The 21,861-nt window shown below is 51.6% G+C and overlaps 1 protein-coding gene across 1 annotated transcript in view; it reads right to left on the bottom strand.

Moving 5' to 3' along the window:
* LOC103257808 (janus kinase and microtubule-interacting protein 1) overlaps positions 1-21,861 on the bottom strand; it is a 58,352-nt gene that overhangs the window by 26,103 nt on the left and 10,388 nt on the right. Inside the window, exons 2-5 of the mRNA XM_021711091.1 lie at positions 6,560-6,769; positions 5,558-5,677; positions 1,191-1,337; positions 45-185 (exon numbers count right to left, since the gene is read on the bottom strand). Coding sequence (XP_021566766.1) covers positions 45-185; positions 1,191-1,337; positions 5,558-5,677; positions 6,560-6,769 — 618 coding nt within the window. The remainder of the gene's footprint in view (positions 1-44; positions 186-1,190; positions 1,338-5,557; positions 5,678-6,559; positions 6,770-21,861) is intronic.

Consider the following 21,861-nt stretch of genomic DNA (forward strand, 5'->3'; position numbering starts at 1 on the left):
GCCCCACCGTGCCGAGAGCGGCCCCGCCAGCCGCGCCGATGTACCAGTGAGAGGTCGTCGATGACGTGCTGCTGCTCCAGCACCTGCAGCCTCAGGAACTCGATCTCCTGCTCGTCCCTGGTCAGGCTGAGGTCGTTCAGGGAGGTGTGCCGCTTCAGAGACGCCTGGGCCGACAGCTTTTCTTTCTGCAGCCGGAGGGAGGGCGGGCACTGCAGGGCTCGCCGCGGACAGCGCGTGCGAGGGACGGCCCGGGAGTGGGGCTCGGGGTGCGGGGACAGAAGGATGGGAGGGGTGACCGCCACCCAGGCCCCGGACAGAGGAGTGGACGGGGCCAGAGGCCGGGCTGGCTGTGCCCGCCGCCCGGAGGAAGGAGCGGGGAGGGCCGTCCGAAACGAGCCTGGGAAGCTGGGAGGGGACGGGGCGGAGGGACAGCTCGCACCAGCAACTGCACATGCACACCTGGGCCTGCTGCGTACAGAGAGCAGGGTGTTCACACTCTCGGTGCCTCAGTCTTCCCAGCTGTAAGGCAGGGTTTTTTTTAATACCAGTCTGACCAACGAAGTCAAGAGCATTCTATAAACGGCCAGCCACAAGACACCCGCCCTGACCACAAAGACCAGTCATCCTTGTTGGAGAAAAACATTTCTTACACAAAACATTGATGGCAATAGAACTATTATTTTTTTTCAGAGATGGGGGTATCATATGCTGTCCAGGCCGGCTTCGAGCTCCTGGACTCAAATGATCCTCCAGCCCTGGCTTCCCAAAGTGCAGGGGTTGCGGGTGGGAGCCACCACGCTTAGCCAATAGCGGAACAGTGACTGATTTCACGTACTGAGCGCCCAGCATAAACCTCTTTCCTACGAGGCCTTGGAACGCTGTCCCGTCATCCTGTGGATGATCCTGCCGTGCTGATATTTTCATCCCCGTTTTACAGATGAGGAAGCAGAGGTTCAGAGAGAAGGAGGGAGGTGCTAAGGACACAGCTCTCCGAACCCCTCCAGGCCCAGATGGCCGCAGCCTGCGAGTTCTAGGGAAGGGGTGAGGTCTGTGGACCGACACGGCTCCCGAGGCTTGCTGGGGAGGCAGGTGGCGGCGGACCCCGGCACGCGGACCGGGAGGGTCGGGGCGGGAGAATCCCAGGCAGAGCCGGGCGCGCCGGGGCTGGTGCCCAGGGCCCGACGCCTCACCATCTCCACGTTTTCCCTCGTGAGGTTCTTGATCTTCTCCTCCATCCTCTGGATGCTCTGCAGCAAATCCTCGTTCTTCTTGTTCATTCGCGTGTTCTTCTCCACCAGCGGCTTCAGCTGGACCTCGGTCTCCCGCGAGCGCTTCAGCTGCGGATGGAGAAAGACGCGGACGGTCAGGCCGTTCGAAGACCCCACGGGCTGGGGGGGCGGCGGCTTACGCCGGCAGTCCCGGAGCTTCGGGGGGCTGAGGCGTGAGGCCAGGAGTGAGAGACCCTCCTGGGCAACCACAGCAAGACCCAATCTCTACAGGTTTTTTTTTTTTATTAGCCAGCCAGGCTCGGTGGCTCAGCCTGTCATCCCGCGCTGGGGGAGGCTGAGGGGAGTGGATTGCCTGAGCCTGCGGGTTCGAGACCCGCCCGGGAAACTTGGCGAGACCTCATCTCTACCATAAATCAAAAATCAGCTGGGCATGGTAGCGTGTGCCTGTCGTTCCGGCTACTCAGAAGGCTGAGGCGGAAGAATCGCCGGAGCCCAGTGGGTCGAGGCTGCAGTGACCGGGAGCGGCCACTGCACTCCATCTGGGCGACAGAGTGAGACTCCAACTCAAAAAAAAAAAAAAATTAGCCAGGCATGATGGTGTGCATCTGTAGTCCCGGCTACTTGGGAGGCTCAGGCAGGAAGATCGTTTGAAGCTAGGAGGTTGAGGTTGCAGTGAGCAACGATCAAACCACTCTGCTCCAGCCTGGGTGACGTGTGAGACTCTGTCTCAAAAGAAAAGAAGAACAGTGGATGGCCAAGGTCACACCATGGAGGCCAGCAAAGAGTCAACCCAGGCCCCCTCTAGAATGGAGCTTCCGCTGCTAGGGGCCCCATTCCCCGGATGGTGCAAACAGCAAAAAGAGCACATCACGGGCTTCCAGTGGCAGTGCCTCCCCTGAGCCTCAGAGCCCCGTGCCAGGTGAGGGGGGTGGCTGCCGCCCGAAGGGGAGGCCACGGATCTGGCTCAGGCCACCCCACACTGTGTCCTGTGCCACCACACTCCCTTCCCTCTGGGCGCGGCCCCCAGAGGTCATGGATCACAGATCACGCACAGAAAGACCCCTCCAGGTACCGAGTTCCTGCTGGCTCCGTTCCCCCAAGTGCAAACCTAGCAGAAAGCTCAACACATCCCAGACAATACGTGAGCCCTGAGCCCCAACTCAGTGCCAGACTCAGAGCTGGGGGTGGAGATCCACATGGCATCGCTTAGTCCTCTGAGCAGAAGATCCCGAGATCAGCAGGGGGTCCTGCCCGCCTCCCATGGGCTCGGCATCTGGGAGCCCCTCTTGTGCCAGTCCCTGTACTGGGCGCCGGGTCAAGAATGACATGATAGCCAGGCTCGGTGGCTCAGCCTGTCATCCCGCGCTTTGGGAGGCTGAGGGGAGTGGATGGCCTGAGCCCACGGGTTCGAGACCCACCTAGGCAACTTGGTAAGACCTCATCTCTACAGTAAATCAAAAAAAATTAGCCCGTGGTAGTGCATGCCTGTGGTTCCAGCTACTTGGAAGGCGGAGGCAGAAGGATCGCCGGTGCCCAGCGGGTCGAGGCTGCGGTGGCCGGGAGTGGCCACTGCACTCCTGGGCGACGGAGTGAGACTCCAACTCAAAAAAAAAGAATGCCATGATGGGGATGCCCAATCAAAGCTGGGTAGAGGGCCAAGGCAGGTCACAGGGGCAGCCACGCTGAAGGCAGGAACCCCACGCCCGAAGGTTCAGAACAGGAAAGGGCCCGGCCCCTTCAGGGGGCTCCACGCAGTCCGGCGGGAACACTGCGTGCTGGGTGGTGGGACAGCGAGGAGAGCCAGGCCTGGTCTGGGGACATGGGCGGGAGAGCTTGGTCATCGCGTCTCCAGCCTCAGCCCCTGGGGGCTTTGAAGCAGAACTTTGTGGCCAGGGCTGCCTTCCAGAACTACCCATCGCTGGGACTGCTGTGTGGACGCCAGACAGGGAGGCGTGGACTGGTGGAAAAAGAGAAAAATCACAAGGGTGGGGAAGAAGAACGAGGGGCTGTACGATGAGAGGTGCCCACTACCCCCTCCCCAGGACAGCGTCCTTGGTGACGCGTTCACGTTCTCGTCGCACGACCGTGGGCGAGTTCGCAGCCTCGATCTCCTCATCTGCAAAACGGGAGTCATGCCAGACCTTGCCTCCTAGACTTGTGGCGAGCACTGAACGCGTAGGAGTACTCTTTGCGGGATCATTTTAGTGGACCAAAGCGAGAAACAACTTGCGGATCTATCAGTCTTTGGACAACCACAAGACCTACCACCACACCCTGCCAAGGGCTCCCCTTCAGCCCCCCCTGCATTCTCTCTCATTGAACCCTCACCGCAACCCTGGGAGGGGGCACCACCTCGTCTGCGTTTTATACACAAAGGACCTGAGCCCCAAGGAGCAAGAAAATGTGCCCAGGGTCCCAAAGGAAGTGCCAGAGCCAAGAATCCAACACAGGAACTGACTCTAGACCCCTGCTTGAGTCCCCAGGCTGTAGAAGTTATGGCAAAATATCCTGACAGTATTCACTGACATGTAAGCCCGCCATGTGACCCATACATTCTGGGAGCCCCTCTTCTGTGGAGGCAGCTTCTCGAAATCTACCTCCACGGAAACAAAGGCTGAGGTTAGCAAAGGCAGATACGTGTCTTCTACATGGCACTGTTGATAGCAGCAAAGAAATCTGAAACTGCCCGAAAAAAATAAGCCATTAGGAGAATGGCTGAATAAACCCCAGTATATCCACACAAGGGAGTACTATGCAGCTATTACAAAGACAAAGACAGATCTTTATGCCTTCATTGATAAACTAAGTGTGAAAGTCAAGGTGTATAACAACACCCATGGGGTAAAATTCCATTTTGTAACCCCTCCACCAAAAAAAAAAAAAAAAAAAAAAAAAAAAACGATCATAAAAAACTCGATGGGTGTTGATGTGTTTGTATAAGCATTAAAACCATCACAAGAGGCAGTTGCTCTCGCCCATGCCAGCTCTGGTGTGTCTCTCTTTCCTTCTTCTCTTCTTTCTCTATAAATTTTGTTCTAAGACTAAAAAAAAAAAAAAATCACAAGAACCACCCCCAAACAGTAGTTATCTCGTGATTTTAAGGCTGAAGCGTGGCCAGGCACAGCAGCTCACGCCTGTAATTCCAACGCTTTGAGAGGCTAAGGCAGGAGCATCACTTGAAGCCAGGAGTTCGAGGTTGCAGTGAACTATGACTGCACTCCAGCCTGGGTACCAGAGTGAGACCCTAACCCCTCCCACCCCAGAAAAGTTAGGGCACTGGCAAACTGATCAGTTTCTACTTTTAACTTCTCCAGTGTAGTCTGAATTGTTCCCAGCAGCCTGTACTTTTTCCTAATCCACTCAGGAAACTATTATGCAGCTCATGAGTATTTTTAAGCTCATGAATATTTAAAGAAAAGTAGAGATACAATATTAGATGTACAGTCTGATTAAGGCCATATAAATATGCCCTGAAAAGTACTGCAAGGAAATGAATTTATTGTGATCCTGTTAAAATTGTGAAAAGGTGATACTTGCTGACACTTTATACTACCCATTTTGTTCAAATAGTCTGTATATATACTTCCCTTTATAATAAAAATTAGAATAAACACAAAAATTATGAGGCATTTGTCAAGAAGCTTATGTATTGACTGCCACTACATAAAAATTAGTTTAGCTGTTTCTCCAGCAAACTTAAACAGATTCAAGAAATCGCTATTTTTACTGAAGATTTTTTTAAGCAGAAGCCCATGTTCATTATTTTTAAAATTATAAGTATAATGTCTTGTGCAAAAGAAAGCGAATAGGTAAGCAAAAATTTAAATTACCCATAATCACACCACCTAAAAGAACAACTTCCAGTGCCCAGAATGATGACAACACATTGTTCTGCAATCTGCTTTTATCATTTAATTTACTGTGAGTAAATTTCCATGTCGACTAAACGTGGTCTACATGCTCAATCTTAATGACCAAGCAGAATTCATCGTGTAAGTATTCCATGACTGCTCTGACCAGTGCTTCAGTATTGAACAGTTGTGGCTTTCTTGTTTTTCTAATTTGGGGGTTTTGGTTGCTATTATAAACAACACTGCAGTGAACATCCCCTCCACATTGCTCATGGAATTTCTCCACCTGTTTGCCAAGGATGGGTTCCTGCAGAATCCAGTGGCAGTAACACATGTCTTCAAGGAGCATGTGCGAGACCTTTTAATCAAAACAAGAAAGCGAGCCAGAAGGCCTCTGCGTTAGCTCTCTGTTCCGTGGCCCCAGGTCCCTTTCTTTGCATCCTGCAGGGCACCATCTGCCTCTCGGGGGCTGATTACCAGTTCGTTCCTCTCATCTGCCAGGAGGGTATTTCGGTCTTCCAGCTTCCGTATCACCGAATTCAGTTCGGCAATTTTTAGCTGAAATCGCCTGACATCACGCTCGTCCGTGTGTTGATCCTAAAAAAAGGCACAAGTGTACTCAGAAGAAGCTGGAGCGATCCAAAACCCTCCACCGGGCCTTCGTAGAAAAGTCACACGACGTGACAGGTGAGACCCTAATGAAGGGATGGCAGGCCAAGCAGCGAGGTGGGGCACCCCCAAGCCCTGCTGCACATTTGCAGGAGACTTCATCTTGGAGGCAGCTGGGGCTGTGAACCCTTCCGTGACTCCCCGGGACCTCCTGACGGAGCCTGTGCCCACCGTGCATCTGTCACAAAGGCCTCTCGTGTGCCACTCGCAGCCCCCAAGACAGGCTAGCACATTCCTCAAGGGCAGACAAGGCTCCGTCTTACCCAACGCTGACACGCCAGCACCGAGCACGGCATCCAGCAGACAGAATTCACAGCAGGCACTCGAACATCGAATGAACGGATGAGGAAACGGATACCTGCTGCGTCTGCATACCGGATGAATGCCTGGACGCACGCTGCGCCAGTCTCCTCTGGGCCTCGGCTAAGCCCCAAGCTGCCGACCTTGCCCGTGCCTTGGCAGCTGCCCCTCTCGCAGGACTCAGACTTCAAGTCCTTTCCCGCCCCGGGGGGCCCTGGCTGCACGCCCACCGGATCCCCTGCTCTGGCGTGTGCGCAGCTTTCTCCTCAACTGGGCTCCGAGGCCAGGGGAGGCAAAGGCAGCTAGCTCTCATCTCCATCCTCTCAGCACCTCGCACTTGGCCTGGCACACGGGGGACGTGAGTGAACCACGGAAGGGAGGAATGCAGGAGGGAGGAAGGGAGAAGGGCGGACGGGACGGGGACGGGGGAAAGGGAAGCGGACGGGGGAAGGCGAGAGGCCACCAGACGAGTGGAAGGGTGACCCGAAGACGGAAGAACGGGTGGGTCACCTGGGCACCCGCGAGCTCCGCCCCGTCCCCGACCCCAGGCGGGAGCTCCCGCTTGGGGCTGCTGTAGTGCCGCTCGGCCTCTTTGACCTGCACCAGCTGCTCGTCCAAGGCCTCCTTCTGCAGAAGCAGCCTCTGGGTCTGGCCGGCCTGCACGCCAAGTTCCTTCTCCAAGGCCAGGATCACCCGGTCTTTCCCTTTGATCTCATCCATCTGGAAGGGAGAACGGAGAAGCCGTCGGCCGTGGGCGTTCGCGGTCAAGGAGAGCCCCTCCCTGCTCGGGACCTTGGTGGCAGCTCGGTCCCAGGCCAAGCGAACCTGGCAGACGGGATGCCGAGGGACCGGCCGCAGTCCCGGCCCCAGCCCCGTTCCCCTCCCCCATGGGATGGAGGAGACAGAGCTGTGGGTTCAAGCCTCTATATCCTCAACCCGACAATCATGCCGACACGTGTCTAGGCTGATCTCGCTAATGAAATAGCACCCCGCTCGGAGCCCCTCTTCAGCCTGTTCCCTCCGCAGCTCAGCTTCCTGGGGGCGTCGGCTGTTCCCCGTCTGCAAGGCCTGCCCGCCTCCGCTCACCAGCCCGCTCCTTCCCGCGCCACAGCCCCCATCCCACCATCCAAACTGCTCTAGCGACAGTCGCCAGTGCTGTCCCAGCCCCCAAACCCAACGGACAACTTCCTGTCCCTACGTGCCCGACTCCTCCCCAGCCCCTGACACCGCCACCCGCTCCCCGATCCATGACCCCTCTCCCTCTCTCCACGATGGTGTCTCAGTCTTTATCTTGCTCCGGCTGCCACGAAAGCCTGACATTCCCAACGGGAGGCCTCTTCTCCCTCCTGCTCCTTCCCCCGGACAGCCACATCCGCCCCCGTGGCCGTCATCCCCTTCCATCTGCAACTGAACCTGGGCTGGTCATGCGGCCCCCAGCCCTGACTGCTCTCCGAGTCCAGAATCACAGAGCCAAAGGGTCGCTCGACACCGCTGCCTGGATCCCCAAGGGACCTCCGCCTCTTCCCGTACGAGCCTCCCCTGAAGCCCCAGCTCGCCCCCCGCCCAGTCCTGACCGGACTTTCCCGGAGGGGAGTGCCAGAGAGAGGACCCCGCCTGAACACGGGTGACAGCGGGGACGCCGCACTCAAAGAATGTGCGGAGGAAGCTTCGGCACCGGGTCACCCACTTGGACTTTTTCTGGACGCCCAAATAAGGGCATGGCACGGGGCAAATAGGATCCCCTCAAAACCCGCAACCTTCTGGAACTTCAGACTGTGAGCTGATTTGGAAGCAGGGTCATTGCAGATGCAACCAGTTCAGTTAAGACAAGGCCATACTGGGGTAGGGTGATAGGAGAGAGACACAGATGCAGAGGGGAAGGCCAAGGGGCGGGAGCAAGCAGCCACAAGCCAAGAACACCGAGGCTTATCAGCAACACCAGGAGGAGGACCAAGCCGGGACGGGTCCCCCTCTAGAGCCTCCGGGGCTGGGCTGTGCAGGCACCTCGGTTTCCATCTTCTGGCCTCCAGAACCAGAAGAAAATACACTTCAGTCATTTTAAGCCACCAAATGGGTGGTCATTTGCTAAGGCAGTCATAGGAAACTAACACAAACGCTGTCTTCTCAGCACGCTCACATAGAGTATTAAACGTAAGTGGATTAAAATCTGAAGCTCTTTCTTCCAAATCACATACCCTGAATTCAGACACAGACGCCACAGCTGAGAATATGGGTTAAGAGCCCTGTTGCGCTTCTGTAAAGCAAAAGAAGCCATCAAGAGAGTGGGGAGACAGCCCACAGAATGGGAAAAAATGTTTGCCAACTGTAGATCTGACAAAGGCCTAACATCCAGGATCTACAAGGAACTCAAACGCACCGAAAGGAAAAACAAACGAACAGCCCCATTCAAAAGTGGGCAAAAGACATGAACAGACACTTCTCAAAAGAAAAGATACGAGCAGCCAACAAACACATAAAAAAGTGCTCAACCTCACTCATCATCAGAGAAATGCAAATCCAAACCACATTGAGACACCACCTCACCCCAGTAAGGATGACCATCATTCAAAAACAAACAACAACAGATGCTGGCGAGAATGTGGAGAAAAAGGAACACTCCTACACTGCCAGTGGGAACGCAAACGAGTGCAACCTCTTTGGAAGACAGTGTGACGATTTCTGAAAGAACTAGAAGTTGACCTTCCATATGACCCCGCAATCCCCCTGCTGGGAATACACCCAGAGGAACTCAAGTCATTCTACCAAAAAGATACTTGCACATGCATGTTTATTGCAGCACTACTCACAATAGCAAAAACATGGACCCAATCGTGCCGCCCATCAAAACTGAACTGGATAAAAAAATGTGGTACACATACACAATGGGGTATTACGCAGCCATAAAGAAGGACAAACATATGGACTTCACAGCAACTTGGATAGATTTAGAGTCGATCATGCTCAGTGACCGCTCACAGAAACAAACAACAGAGCACCACATGTTCTCACTCATAAGCAGACCCCAAGCATTTACCGTAATGCCCTGAGAAAGGGAACAGCAGTGGTGGGACACTGCCGGGGGTGGAAGAGGGACACAACATCAATAAAGGCGCCTGATCTCAAACCAGGCAAAGCGGGGACCAAAGGGAGGCCCAGACTTTACTTGTACAATGTCCACTTATAAATCGAATCCTAAAGTGTACCCCACATCTTTAAAAAAAAGAGCCCTGTTGTGGCAGCAGACAGAGGCAAGCTCAAATCGCCACCCCCGCTTCCCGCGTGACCGTGGGGAGGCAGGGCCCCCACTCTGACTCAGCCTGTGTCCCTGCAGCATGGAAACACTGAGGAGGCTTTGGAGCCAGCCCTGCTGAACCGTTGGGGCGCTTCAGGCCAACCGTGGAGAGAGTTTAGCACAGAGGCTGGCACACGGCAGGCAAGCCTCCGAGCTAGCAGCCCCCGTTCATCCCTTTTAACTCCGGTTAGCACAAGCCCATCTTCTCTGAAAAGCAGACCACTAGAAACTGATGTCACATCATCGAGATGGGAGAAGGAGGGAAACGGCACCCCTAAATTCCAGACCGGGCGGCTTTCGAACTGAGTGCCATAGTGCTACAGATCAGATGTGGAATTTCTGTCACTTGCGACCATGAGAATCCTGACACAGGGTTCGGGAAAGACCAGCACACTTGACCGTGGCTCTCACTTTTCTCTTACATGCCCGCCTGAGCTAGGCTCGAATCTCTACTTCAGAGCTCTCTGAGGCACTTTCTTTAGAGGACAAAGGATGCTCTCCCTCCACACCCCCAGTGACTCCCGGGGCCCCCAGCACGGGCCTCTGGCGCAGCTCTCCTTTGGCAGCCGCAGAAAGTGCTCCCCGCTCCCCTGGTGATGACCCACCAGTATCTGCCTGCTTTGGCCAAATCCCAGTCCAAGTGCTCCAGCCTTGGAATGGGTGTCAGTACAGCCTCACTGTTGAGAAGGCTCCCTAAAGACTCGAAAGACCCCGTTTCCCAAGCAGATGCCAGCCCCACAGCAGCTAGAATGTGTGAGGAAGGACTCCGTTAACTCACACCATTCAGGCGTGCTTTCACGGACTCAACGCACACTGAGCCAAGGACCTCACCCGGCACCGGGCGACATCCTTGAGCAGGACGGACCAGATTCTGGGCCCCGGAGCGTCCATTCTGGGGGCGCCGGGGGGGCGGGGTAGACAAGGAACACGATACATGAGCAGACGCTGCAGGAGACTGGAGAGTGACTCGTGTTAGCAGGAAAAAGACGTGAAAGCAAGGGGACAGTCGTGGCAGGCGGGGGTGTCGCAAGTCGACAGCCCGCTCAGCCCAGGCAAGGAGGATTCCGGTCTGTCCCCCTCAGTATCTAGCTTCATGCGCGCGCCCCTGCCGCCGCCGCCGTTCGCTCCCCACCCCGAGCAACCCCGTCGCGTGCTGGACGCCTCCAGGAGCCCCGATGCCCAACCTGGAAGAGTGTCAATCCCTCGCTATCCCAGTCGGCGAGTGCGGAGGGCTTCTCCTCAGTCGCCACACAAGTGCAGGCACCGTCCAGAAACGGACCGATGGGCAGTGGGGGACACACTCAGAAGCCAACATTCTCTGCACCGTCATCTTTCCCCAGCCAGAGTCCTGCGGTTCCAGAGGGTGGAGACTGGCCGGGCTTGCACAGCTAACGGCGGGTGCCCTCACGATGGGCTGACTTCGTGTCTGGCTCCCAGGCGGAGCTCTTAGCGATCCCGGCCCCGCTCGCAGGACCCCGATGAAGCGGCCAATCACTGACACTGAGCTTCCCGAGCTTCCCCGAGCTGCTCACCTGTGTGTGCGGGACATTCCTCCATCTCCTCCCTGCCCCTGTCTCCCCTTCTCCCACGTCGCAGTCACAGCAAGTGGCTTAAGAGAGGGGTGGGGCTGGGACCTCTCCAGGCTCCCAGGGCAGTTCCTGATTAGCTCAGGCCACCCCACGCCCCCTCCTCCTGACAGTAATTGGTTCAGGGATGGACTCGGGACCCAATCGGAGCCAGTGGCCTGAAGAGGGTGTCCCCAGGGCCCTCCTGCCTTTCCTCAGCAGTTAAGAAAGAGACTGCAGGACGTGTGGTGTAATAGGATGTAGGATCCGGCACGGCGGTGGCGTCTCGCCAGCCCAACGTGAGAGCCCACTGCCTGAGAACGACAGCAGGAAGCCGAGCAGAGCCTGAGAAACCCAGATGCTGGGAGACTTCATGCGTGCCCTTAAAGCTGTCCCTGGAGCTCCTCTTACAACTTCACAGCTCCAAGAGCCAACAGACTGTCACGGCAGACGCCGGTTTGATGTGGAATTTCTGTCACTTGCCACCAAAAGTATCCTAATCCACTCAGAGCTCAGGAAACAACAACACACTTGGCCATGGCTCTCATTTCTCTCTTACAAGCTAGTGTGAGCCAGGTACTTAAGAGACACTCTCTTGTCAGGTGCAGTGATTCATGCCTGTAAACCCAGAACTTTGGGAGGCAGAGGCAGGAGGGCCGCTTGAGCCCAGGAGTTCAAGACCAGCCTGGGCAACACAGCAAGACTCCATCTCTATATAAGATAAAATAAAATAAATGATCTGGGTGTGGTGGCGTGCACCTGTAGTCCCAGCAACTCAGGAGGCTGATGCAGGAGGATCCCTTGTCCCAGCAGTTGGAGGCTGTAGCGAGCCATGATTGTGTCACTGTGCTCCAGGCTGAGTGACAGAAGGAGACCCTGACTCAAAAGAATAAATCAACAAAAAGACACTCTCACGCTCAGTCTTCCAAAGACTCTCCCAGAAGACCTTATTTACCCCCGTGTTACACACACCCTGAGGCTGAGAGAGGAGGGTGTGCCCACGCCCCAGGGCGGCAGACCCATGACTCACTCGGGTCAGTTCCTACAAGCCCTCCCTGTCCCCTCTGCCCCACAGAAACAAGGCTAGTCACTTCCCGGCAGCCCAGACCACAGACACGCATCTCAGCAAAAACCATCGTTTAGCCAACTGCCAACAAGCCCGCGGATTCGTGCATAATTTGGCGACCCCGACTTCGCTCCAGAGTGTGCGGAGTCAAACACTGAAGCGAAGACCACTCCCCTGGCATTCATTCTCGCTCTCCTCCTCGGTGCCTGCGGTGGGGTGGACTGTCTCCCCCAAAATGTCACGGCTACCTGGAAAACCAGAACGCAGCCCTATTTGGAAACAAAGTCTTGGCAGCGGTGAGAAGATGTCAATGAAACTGAGGTCACACCAGTTCAGAGAGGGCCCTAAATCCACGACGGGTGTCGGTCTGGGAAGAGGACAGGATGCAGACACAGGGGCGCAGAGGGCCACGTGCACACGAAGACCGGAGTGGGGCGACTGCCAGCCAAGGAGCGCCCGCCCCCACCCGAAGCTGGACGAGGAAGGAAGGCTCCACCCCTCAAGTCTTCCGAGGGAGCACGCACACACACGCGTGTGCACACAAGCACAAAGAGGCCAGAGAATACTTGGAGAACTCAGTACTAGTGTGTGTTTAGATGCTCTATACATTGGAAATTTAAAATGGACACATCTTTTCTGCCATTCTTGGCCCAGTCATTAAGATGTGAACTGATGCCGGGCACGGTGACTCACGCCTGTAATCCCAGCACTTTGGGAGGCAGAGGTGAGAGGATGGCCTGTGACCAGCCTGGGCAACATGGCGAGAGCCTGTCTCTCCAATAAAAAATAAATAAAATCAGCCAGGTGTGGTGGCACACACCTGTATTTCCAGCTACGTGGAAGGCTGAGGCGGAAGAATCGCCTGAGTCCAGCAGATCGAGGCTGCGGTGGCCGTGCATGTGCCACTGAGCCTGGGCGACAGTGAGACTCTGACTCAAAAAAAAAAAAAAGATGTGAACTGATGCTTTGTCACCTACTGTGAGACCCAGGCTAGAGCCACACAGCTGGACGAGGACTTTCCAAGGATGCCCGGTCACTGCCTCCACCTCAGTGTTGGACGTCTGGCCTCCGGAAGTGTGACAATGCACTTGTGTGGTTGCAAGCCACTGAGTTGTTTGGTGGTGACTTGCTGTGGTCGTCCCAGGAAGCTAACAGAGGATCACACGGGGCTCTGTCAGGATCTTCAGGGCCCCGGGGTACGGGGAAGACTGCATTTCCCAGCCTCTTCAGCAGGTGAGGCTGAGCCAGTTCTGGCCAAAGAGGCGGAAGTAGAAGGGCGTGGGGTTTCCAAAAAGCAAAGCGCCCTCAAATGCGGACCCTACATGCTTCTTCACCCGCCTACCTACTGCCAGCCTGGGTCAAAGATGTGATAGCTGGCGCTCCATGAGGATGGGGGCCATGAGGATCAGGGCCGCATCCCCGAACTGGGAGACACCTGTGTCCCTTTCGACTCTGTGCAGGCCCAGCAAAACCCAACTGTCCGCTTCCAGACTCCATTAGAGAGACAGAGAAAAAACGTCCCACTTCCAATCCCCTGTGGATCTGGGGAGCCTTCTGTGGCAGGCACAGAATGCAACGACACTCCCAGCCCATGCGTCTGAAAAACAGCCCTCACGGTTCTGTAGACGCGTGACCCTGACTGGCCTCAAGCGACGGGCCCAGAAACGCGAACATCCGGCTCGTGCTCACCACATCCAGGCCGCTTCTCGCCTTCTCTCGAGCGGCCTCCTCGTGTGTAAGCAGGAGCCTCAAAGCCTCCTCGCACTCCGAGCTCCACCAGCCGGCCAGGAGGTGAGGCAGGCAGCCCGTCCTCCCAACACGTTGCCGGGGCCAACGGACTGGCCTAAGGCGCGGCATTTGTCAGAGCGGGGGGTAGGGCGTTCTCCCCACGTCTCCTAAGTGGGCCATGTGATGAAAACCATCTATACACCGAGACACCTGAGGGGGAGGCACGTCTGTCTGACGCAGAAATGGAACCAGAGCCTTTATGGCACCGGGTCCTTGGGAGGTTTTAAACTGAGCTCAAACCACCTCCCGTGTAAGTGCACAAGAGTTTTTCCCATTTTCCTTCTCTTAAATATAATTTTTTCCTATAATAGCAGGCCCTATCTTATGGATATCCTATTACAGAAACAATCAGCGCCTGCTGAATGTTTCAGCGCATCTAATTTTTAAAAACCCGGGCAGACATGAGACTACTCCCATTTCATAGATGAGGGGCCAGAGGCTCAGAGACAAGAGGCACCTTGTCCAGGGTCGCACAGCAAACGCTGGAGAGCTGAGACTCACACCCTTCCTCCAAAGGCTTCTCCTCCCCCTGCATGACAGAGCCTTCCCTAAACACAAGCGCACTCATAAACACGTGAGCACAGAGAGGCTGGAGGACGCGCCTGAGAACTCGGTATTGGTCCATGTTTCGATTCTTCAGAGCAGAAACTGTCAAGGGACACACGTCTTCACACGGACAGAGCGAATTCCATCACCACAGATGACCGTCCGCAGCACCCAGCTTCCATCAAGCAGGCCGTTTACTATGAACACACACGATTGGCAAGTCCAGATCACGTGCTGTTGCTTTCAAGGCAGATGACGAGGACTATGTAACATGATAAAGCCAGGGAGGCCTCGGTCGCCAGTCCAGGGAGCTGCCTCCGATGCTCTCCAATGCCTCAAAGACAATCACTCAAATCCTCCATCAAAAACAGTCACCAGAGAAAGGCTGGCAGTCCCCCAAAGCTCAGGGGTCTGAGCCACAGACAACCCCAGATGACGACCTGTGCGTGTGTGTGTGAGGGGGGTGTATGGGGGGTGATGGGAGGCGTGGCGACCGTGCCCTAAAATGTCCCGTGTCTCCAGAGGGGAATGATACTGCAGCTATCACTTGGAAAGAGGGCAGTTTCCTAAAGGAGATGAAGAGAGGGTTTGCTGGGGTTCGGGACATGTGTCCTGGCCCTGGGCCTCCTTCCAGAAGCCACCACTCAACGTTTCTGGCCAACTTTGTGCACAGGGCTCCGGGGTCCCACCTGCCCACCCGGGGAGGTGCCGAGCTCCCCTCCTTTCCGCTGCCCCAGCTAAGCGGGGCACGTCCTAGACCTCCTGCTCTTCACCTTGAAGGCAAGACCAATCCCGTGGGATGGGAGGCGTCCTCTGTCACCCCTGGACACCGTGAGCTCCCTGAGGTCGGTGATACAGCCCCCAGGCAAGGCTAGGCTGGCAGGCATTCAGGGAATAGGCACTGCATGAATGATACTCCCAGGTTGTGAGTTTGAAAAACAACCCGCATGGTTTTACAAAAGCATAAAATAAAACCCCAAACGGTCGGTGCTAGCCCAAGGTCTAGCTCAGAGCAGGTGCTCGCCAAATGGAGAGCATTGGAAAAAATACAGCCTGTCTTCTATAACTTTCTGGCAGGGAAGGAAGGAAGGAAGGAAGAAAGGAAGGAAGGAAGGAAGGACTGACTCTTCTCTACCAGATGCCTCAAGCTAGATATGAAAGGGCCACAGATTTCTGCCTTGATTTCTCCTGCCTTGCCAAGATATTACCAAGAGCAGCACTCTTTAAAAAATGAAATTGTACCCTCTATTATGAAAAGAATACAGACTAATTCTTAGAAAATGGAAAACACAACAGAGAACAGAGCAGGAAACAGAAGCCCATGACCTCGGCATCCAGAGGCGACCTTTGCCAACCTCAAACCCACTTCCTGCTCCCCTGCAAGACAGAGCTCTGTGCACGGTTATGCATCCTGTGTCTCCGCTTTTAGCCCAAACGGAGAGCTTCAAAGACAATCGCTCAACTCCTCCATCAAAAACAGTCGTCCCAGAAAGGCCGGCAGTCCCTTAAAGCTCCGGGGCCTGAACCACAGACAACCCCAGATGACACAGCTCTGCAAGACAGAGATCTCTGTGCATGGTTATACACCCCGTGTCTCTGTTTTTAACCTTCCAACGTGCTCCCCTGCCCCCGTCCCTACAGTTCATCGCAAATACCATTCCTGAGCTCAGGAATTAGAGCCAGCAAGCGTGGATGCGGACGGACGGGCGGCAGGACACACACCGCACAGTCTGATCCACACTGAGTCTGCCGACGCTTCTGTGTGTGTCCTGTAAGTGGAACAGCACACCAGAGGGCGCGCGTGTGCAGAGCCGCACTTGGCGGGCGCGCTGCTGAGCCCACGCTGCACGGGCCCTGGGGTTTCCCAGTCGCGCAAGACAGCGCTGTCCCTGCCCTCGTGGAAACCGCCTCCTGGTAGGGAGACACCCAAGAAGCAAGCAGATCGAGAGGCAGACGGACAAAAAATAAGATGGGACGCCTGGGGGCAAGGATGGGGAAAGGTGGCATGGGACTGAGTGACTCAGAGTCAGGTCTAGACGGAGAGAGGGGGCGTTGGGGGTGGGAGCTGCTCAGAGAGAAAGAGCCAGCTGTGCGCAGAGGGGGGCAGAGCACGCCTGGCCAAGGACCCGGAAGTGCCCGTGCAAAGGCCCTGAGGCCGGGAACCACCAGGACAAGGCCACCCGTCTTGTCACCTTAAGTAGCCCCTCTTTTTTCTAAATCTTGGCTACTTTGGTAGGAAACGATAGCATCCAGCTGTTTTAATTTGAGTTTCATGTCTGGTGAGGTTGAACTTACTTTTCTATTGAATAGGCCACAGCTTTTCTCTGTTGTGAACAGTGTTTTCACAACATCGTTTGACTGACTGAGCTGTTTTCCCTGTAAATTTGGCAAACTCTATGTTGAGGATACCGATCCCTGGCAGCACTGTTTTAAGAATGCTTCGCGGTGTCTGTGTGTCCTTTTCAATTTTTTAAGTCCCTGATGTCATCTGTGCATCACATACTCTGGGGGGAAACAATATTATCCTTCCTCATTACAGCCAGAAGTTCAAGTTCAGCTCCTGTTGGGCATGGCTTTTCATCCCATGTCATTCACAGCTGAGCTTTAAGAGCAGAATAATGGTCTGAGACACAGTGTAAAAATTCCCACAGAACTTGTATCCTGTAAACCAGGTATGTGGCTTGAGTATCCCTCATCCTAAATGCTTGGGATCAAATTTCAGAATTTTTTGAATTTTAGCATAGTTGTATATACATAATAAGATATTTGGAGGATGGGACCCAAGTAAACACACGAAACTCATTTGTTTCATACATTCCCTATACACAGAATCTGAAAGTAATTTAGTACAAGATTTTTAATAATTTTGTGCATGAAACAAAGTTTGCACACACAGAACCATCAGAAAGCAAAGGTGTCAGCATCTCAACCACCCCTGCAGACGATCTGTGGCTAGTAGACATCACCACTATTTCTGGCCCTGAATTTATAAGCTACCAACAGGCAATTACTGTCTTATACTTACCCACACGCACCGTTAAGTGAAAAAAATAATGTGTTCAGGGTAATGTGTGGGCATGCACAGAAAGGATATATCGCAGCTGAAGGGGGCTGGGAGGGTCTTTTTTCCCCTTGGAGATGCTGAATGAACTGTGTTGAACACCCATGCTTGACTGCAACCTATCGCATGAGGTCAGGTATGGAATTTTCCACGTGTGGCATTATGTCAGCGTTCACAAAGTTTTGATTTTGAGTATTTCGAATTTTGGATCTTCGGATTAGGGATGCTTGTCCTATTTATATACCAACCGTATATAAACTCCGTAAGGACAAGAGGAAGCTTTACAAGTCACTGCCCCATTCTGCGACAATTAATGCAACGGGTAGTGTTAACTTTCGTCATCATTTGACAAATGGTGTTGGGTCATTGGAGCAGGCAACTTGGAGAAAAGCAAACTGGTGGCTTTTGAGCAAGATCTCTCAAGATAAGAATGTCTGGTTGTTGTTGTTGTTTTTTGTTTGTTTGTTTTTGCTTTGAATAGTTCAGAGACCATGAAAGCTCCCTCAGCGGAATCAGAAATAACTAAAATGAAATGTGTTATGGCTCACTTACACTGTAGAACAGGCAAGCAGAGTCTATGACTGAATCAAGAGAGTTCAAGTGTAGTGGGGAGTTCCAAGTCCAAGAATGCAGTCCCAACGTACGCAAACCCCCTTTAACATGGTCATGTGCAAACCCAGGCCTGCCTGTATCTGTACACGTGCACAACCCACATCAAAATATGAAGCATTCCATCTAGCACGTGAGAAGACCGACTCCTGCCCCTTTCTGATCAGTCCCATCCCCAGAGGTCACCCAGATTCTCACCAGAGATTAGTTTTCCCCCTTATATATATATATATATATATCATATACACGACATATATATATATATATATATATATACACACACACACACATACACGATATATATATATAGGTATACCTATTATGTATACCTATACACACACACACACACACACACACCCTTCATTTATATGAAGTTCGTATACATTGAATCATATAGTATGTAGCGTTTGCACTGATCTTCTTTGGTTTTGTTTGGACATTATGTCTATGACATCCATCCAGGTTCCTGTGTGTCAGAAGTCATCATGTTCCTGTGTACTGTCTCCTTGGCTGAATACACCTCTCTCTATTCTACTGTCATGTTCATGGTTGTAGAGCACATCTTCTATCCTTTTGCTTTAGGGAAAGTGGGTCTTGATATTTAAAGTATGGTTTTATATCCAGTCTGACAATCTCTGCCTTTTAACTGGTTTAGTCCCTTTACATTTAATGTAACTACTGATACGATTTTTTTAACATTCTACCATTTTGCCACCTCCTTCCTGTTTGCCCCATCTGGTTGTTGCTGTTGTTTAATCCGTCTTTCTATCCTCTTTTAGTATACACATTTTTAAAGTACCTCATTGCATTTCCCCATTCGCTTTTTAGCTGTGCCTCTTTGTGCTACTTATTTAGTCCTTGCTTTGTCAGTCTCTTTGAATTAATAGTGCCATGCACCATGTTGGCCAAGATGTAAGGGCTTTACTTTACAAGAGTAAAGGACAGCCCCATCCTGTCCTTTGTACTACTGTTTTACACACTTTACTTCTGCATAAGTTGTAAACCCACCACACAATATCACTGTCCTGCTTTAAACAATCTCTTGTGTTGTAAAGGAATTAAGAAAAGAGATAACATCACACATTTACTCTCCTTAGCCCTTTTTTTTTTTTTTTTATGCCTCTGTTCCCTTCCTAAAGAACTAAATTACTATTTGGCATCATTTACCTTCACCTGAAGAACTTCCTTTAGCATTTCTGGTGCTGTAGCTACTAGTGACAAATTAACTTAGTTTACATTTACCTGAAATATCTTTATTTCACCCACATTTTTAAAAAATGCTTTTGCTGGATATGGAATTACTGAGCCATCCTGGTAGTCGTGCAGAGTGGTCTCATTGTGTGCTTTCTTCCTCTTATCAGTATGGGTCATTTTAAAACGCAAATATAAGATCCACCGTTAAACTTTTAACAGTGCTATTTAAATTGTCTAGATTTCTTTTTTTTATTATTTTAAAGATGTGGGGGATACAGTTCAGGATTAGGTATACAAGTGGACATCATACAGTTCAAATTTCCTAGATTTCTAATTTATGTTATTTTAAACATTTTAGGCATAATTTATACATCATAAAACCACCCATTTTTTAGTAAAGCTTGCCAAATTTTAGAATGTTCTAGAACATTTTCCTCACCCCACTAAGTTCCCTTATGCCCATTCGTGGCTAACCCCTATTCCTACCCCAAGCCCAAGTCAGTCACAAATCTATCTGTCTTTGCAGACTTGACTATTCTAGAAATTTCTTATAATTGCCATCATACAACATGAGGCCTTTTGTGCCTCCCTTCTATTATGAGCATGATGTTTCTGAAGTCCATCCCTGCTGGAGCAAGTGTCAGTCTTGCATGTCTCTTTATTACTGAATAGCATTCCATTATATGAAGATAACATACTTTATCCGTTCAACATTTGATGGATATTTGGGTTGTTTCCACTGGTTGGTCACTATGAATAATGCTGCCATAAAAACATTCATGTACAAGTCTCTTTTATGGACACGAGTTTTCATTTCTCTTGAGTAGATATTTAGGAGTGGAACTGCCGGGTCAGTAGGTAAATTTATGTCTTAACTTTTTATTTTTTTATTTTATCTTTTGAGTCGGAGTCTCACTCTATCACCCAGACTGGAGGGCAGTGGCACGCTCCCGGCCACCGCAGCCTCGACCTGCAGGGCTCCAGTGATCCTTCCGCCTCAGCCTTCCAAGTACCCAGAACTACAGGTGCGTGCTACCACACCCGGCTAATTTTTGATTTCTTGTAGAGCGAGGTCTCACCAAGTGGCCCTGGGGGGTCTTGAGCCCACAGGTTCAGGCAATCCTCTCGCCTCAGCCTCCTGAAGTGCTGGGACTACAGACTGAGCCACCGAGCCCGGCCATGTTTTAATTTTAAAAGTTGCCAAACATTTCTCAAAGTGCCTATAACGTCTTACAATGCTACCAGCAATGTATGAGGATTTCCACTACTCCATGTCCTAGCCAACATTAGCCACTGTCTTTCTTAAAATTAGACATTTCAGTGGATATGAAATGGTATCTAGTTATAATTTTAGTTTGCATCTACCTGCTGACCAATGAGGCTGATTACCTTTTCATATGTTTATTAGTAATGTAAATATCCTCTTTTTGAAGCACCTTTCCAAGCTTTTGTCCATTTTGAGTCACTTTTGTTATTGTTTTATAGTTGTTTTTATAGTCTGCACAAAAATTGTAGGTGGTATACATATTGAAAATACCTTCCCCAGCTGGGTGCAGTGGCTCATATCTGTAATTCCAGCACTTTGGGAGGTGGAAGCAGGAGGACTGCCTGAGCCCAGGGGTTCAAGACCAGCCTGAACAACTTGGCAAAACTTCATCTCGACAATAATTTTTTTTAAATTATCCAGGTGTGATGGCATGCACCTTTAGTTCCAGCTACTTGGAAGCCTAAGGCAGAAGAATCGCTTGAGCCCAGCAGACCAAGGCTGCAGTCGCTGTGATCGTACCACTGCATTCCAGCCTGAGCAACAGAGTGGGATTCCAATTCCAAAAAAATAAAAAAGAGAATATCTTCCCCCAGTCTGTAGTTTGCCTTGTCTCCCTTTTACTGGTGCCTTCTGATGAACAAATGTTCTTTAATGTATACTGTACAGCCCTTTCTGAATAGTATATTTGTGTGACTAGGGTCTTTATGAACTGCTTAAGAAATATTTATCTGCCCCAAGCCATGAAAATAGTCTTCTATTTTCTACTAGTACTTTTATTGGTTTACTTTTTACATTTTGGTCTAGGGGTCACTTTGAAGTAATCTTTGTGAATAGAGATCAATATTCCTGTTTTGTTTTCTTACAAGTATCAAACTGTTCCAACATTGTTTACTGAAAGAATAGCCTCTCTCTACTGAATGACAGTGGTATCTTTTTCCACATAGGTATGCATCTGCTCGGGATTCTTTTCCACTGACCTTTCTATCATTCAGCCTCACTGTCTTGATTGCTGCAGCTTTGTTCATAGGCTACATGGGACCTCTAATGTTCTTCTTCTTCAAGGTTGTGATTCCATATCTTTTAAATTCCTATGTCAAATTTAGAATCTGCTTGCCAATGTCTACATTAAAAAGTCTGCTGGAATTTTGGTTAGGTATTGCATTTAATATATAGATCAATTATGGCATCACTGATATCTATATTAAGTCTTCTAATCTATGAAAATGATATCGCTATCCATTTATTTAGCTGTCCTTTAATTTTTTTCTGCAATATTTTATACATTTCAGGGCAGACATCTTACATAACTTTCACCAGGTTTACTCCTAGGTATTGAATTTTGGGGTGCTCTGTCATAACTGGGATTTTGTTGTTGCTGTTGTTTTGAGTTGGAGTCTCACTCTGTCACCTAGACTGGAGTGCAG

Source organism: Carlito syrichta, unplaced genomic scaffold (genome assembly GCF_000164805.1).
Source record: "Carlito syrichta isolate Samal-C Ts95f unplaced genomic scaffold, Tarsius_syrichta-2.0.1 Scaffold81555, whole genome shotgun sequence".
Taxonomy (NCBI): Eukaryota; Metazoa; Chordata; class Mammalia; order Primates; family Tarsiidae; genus Carlito; species Carlito syrichta.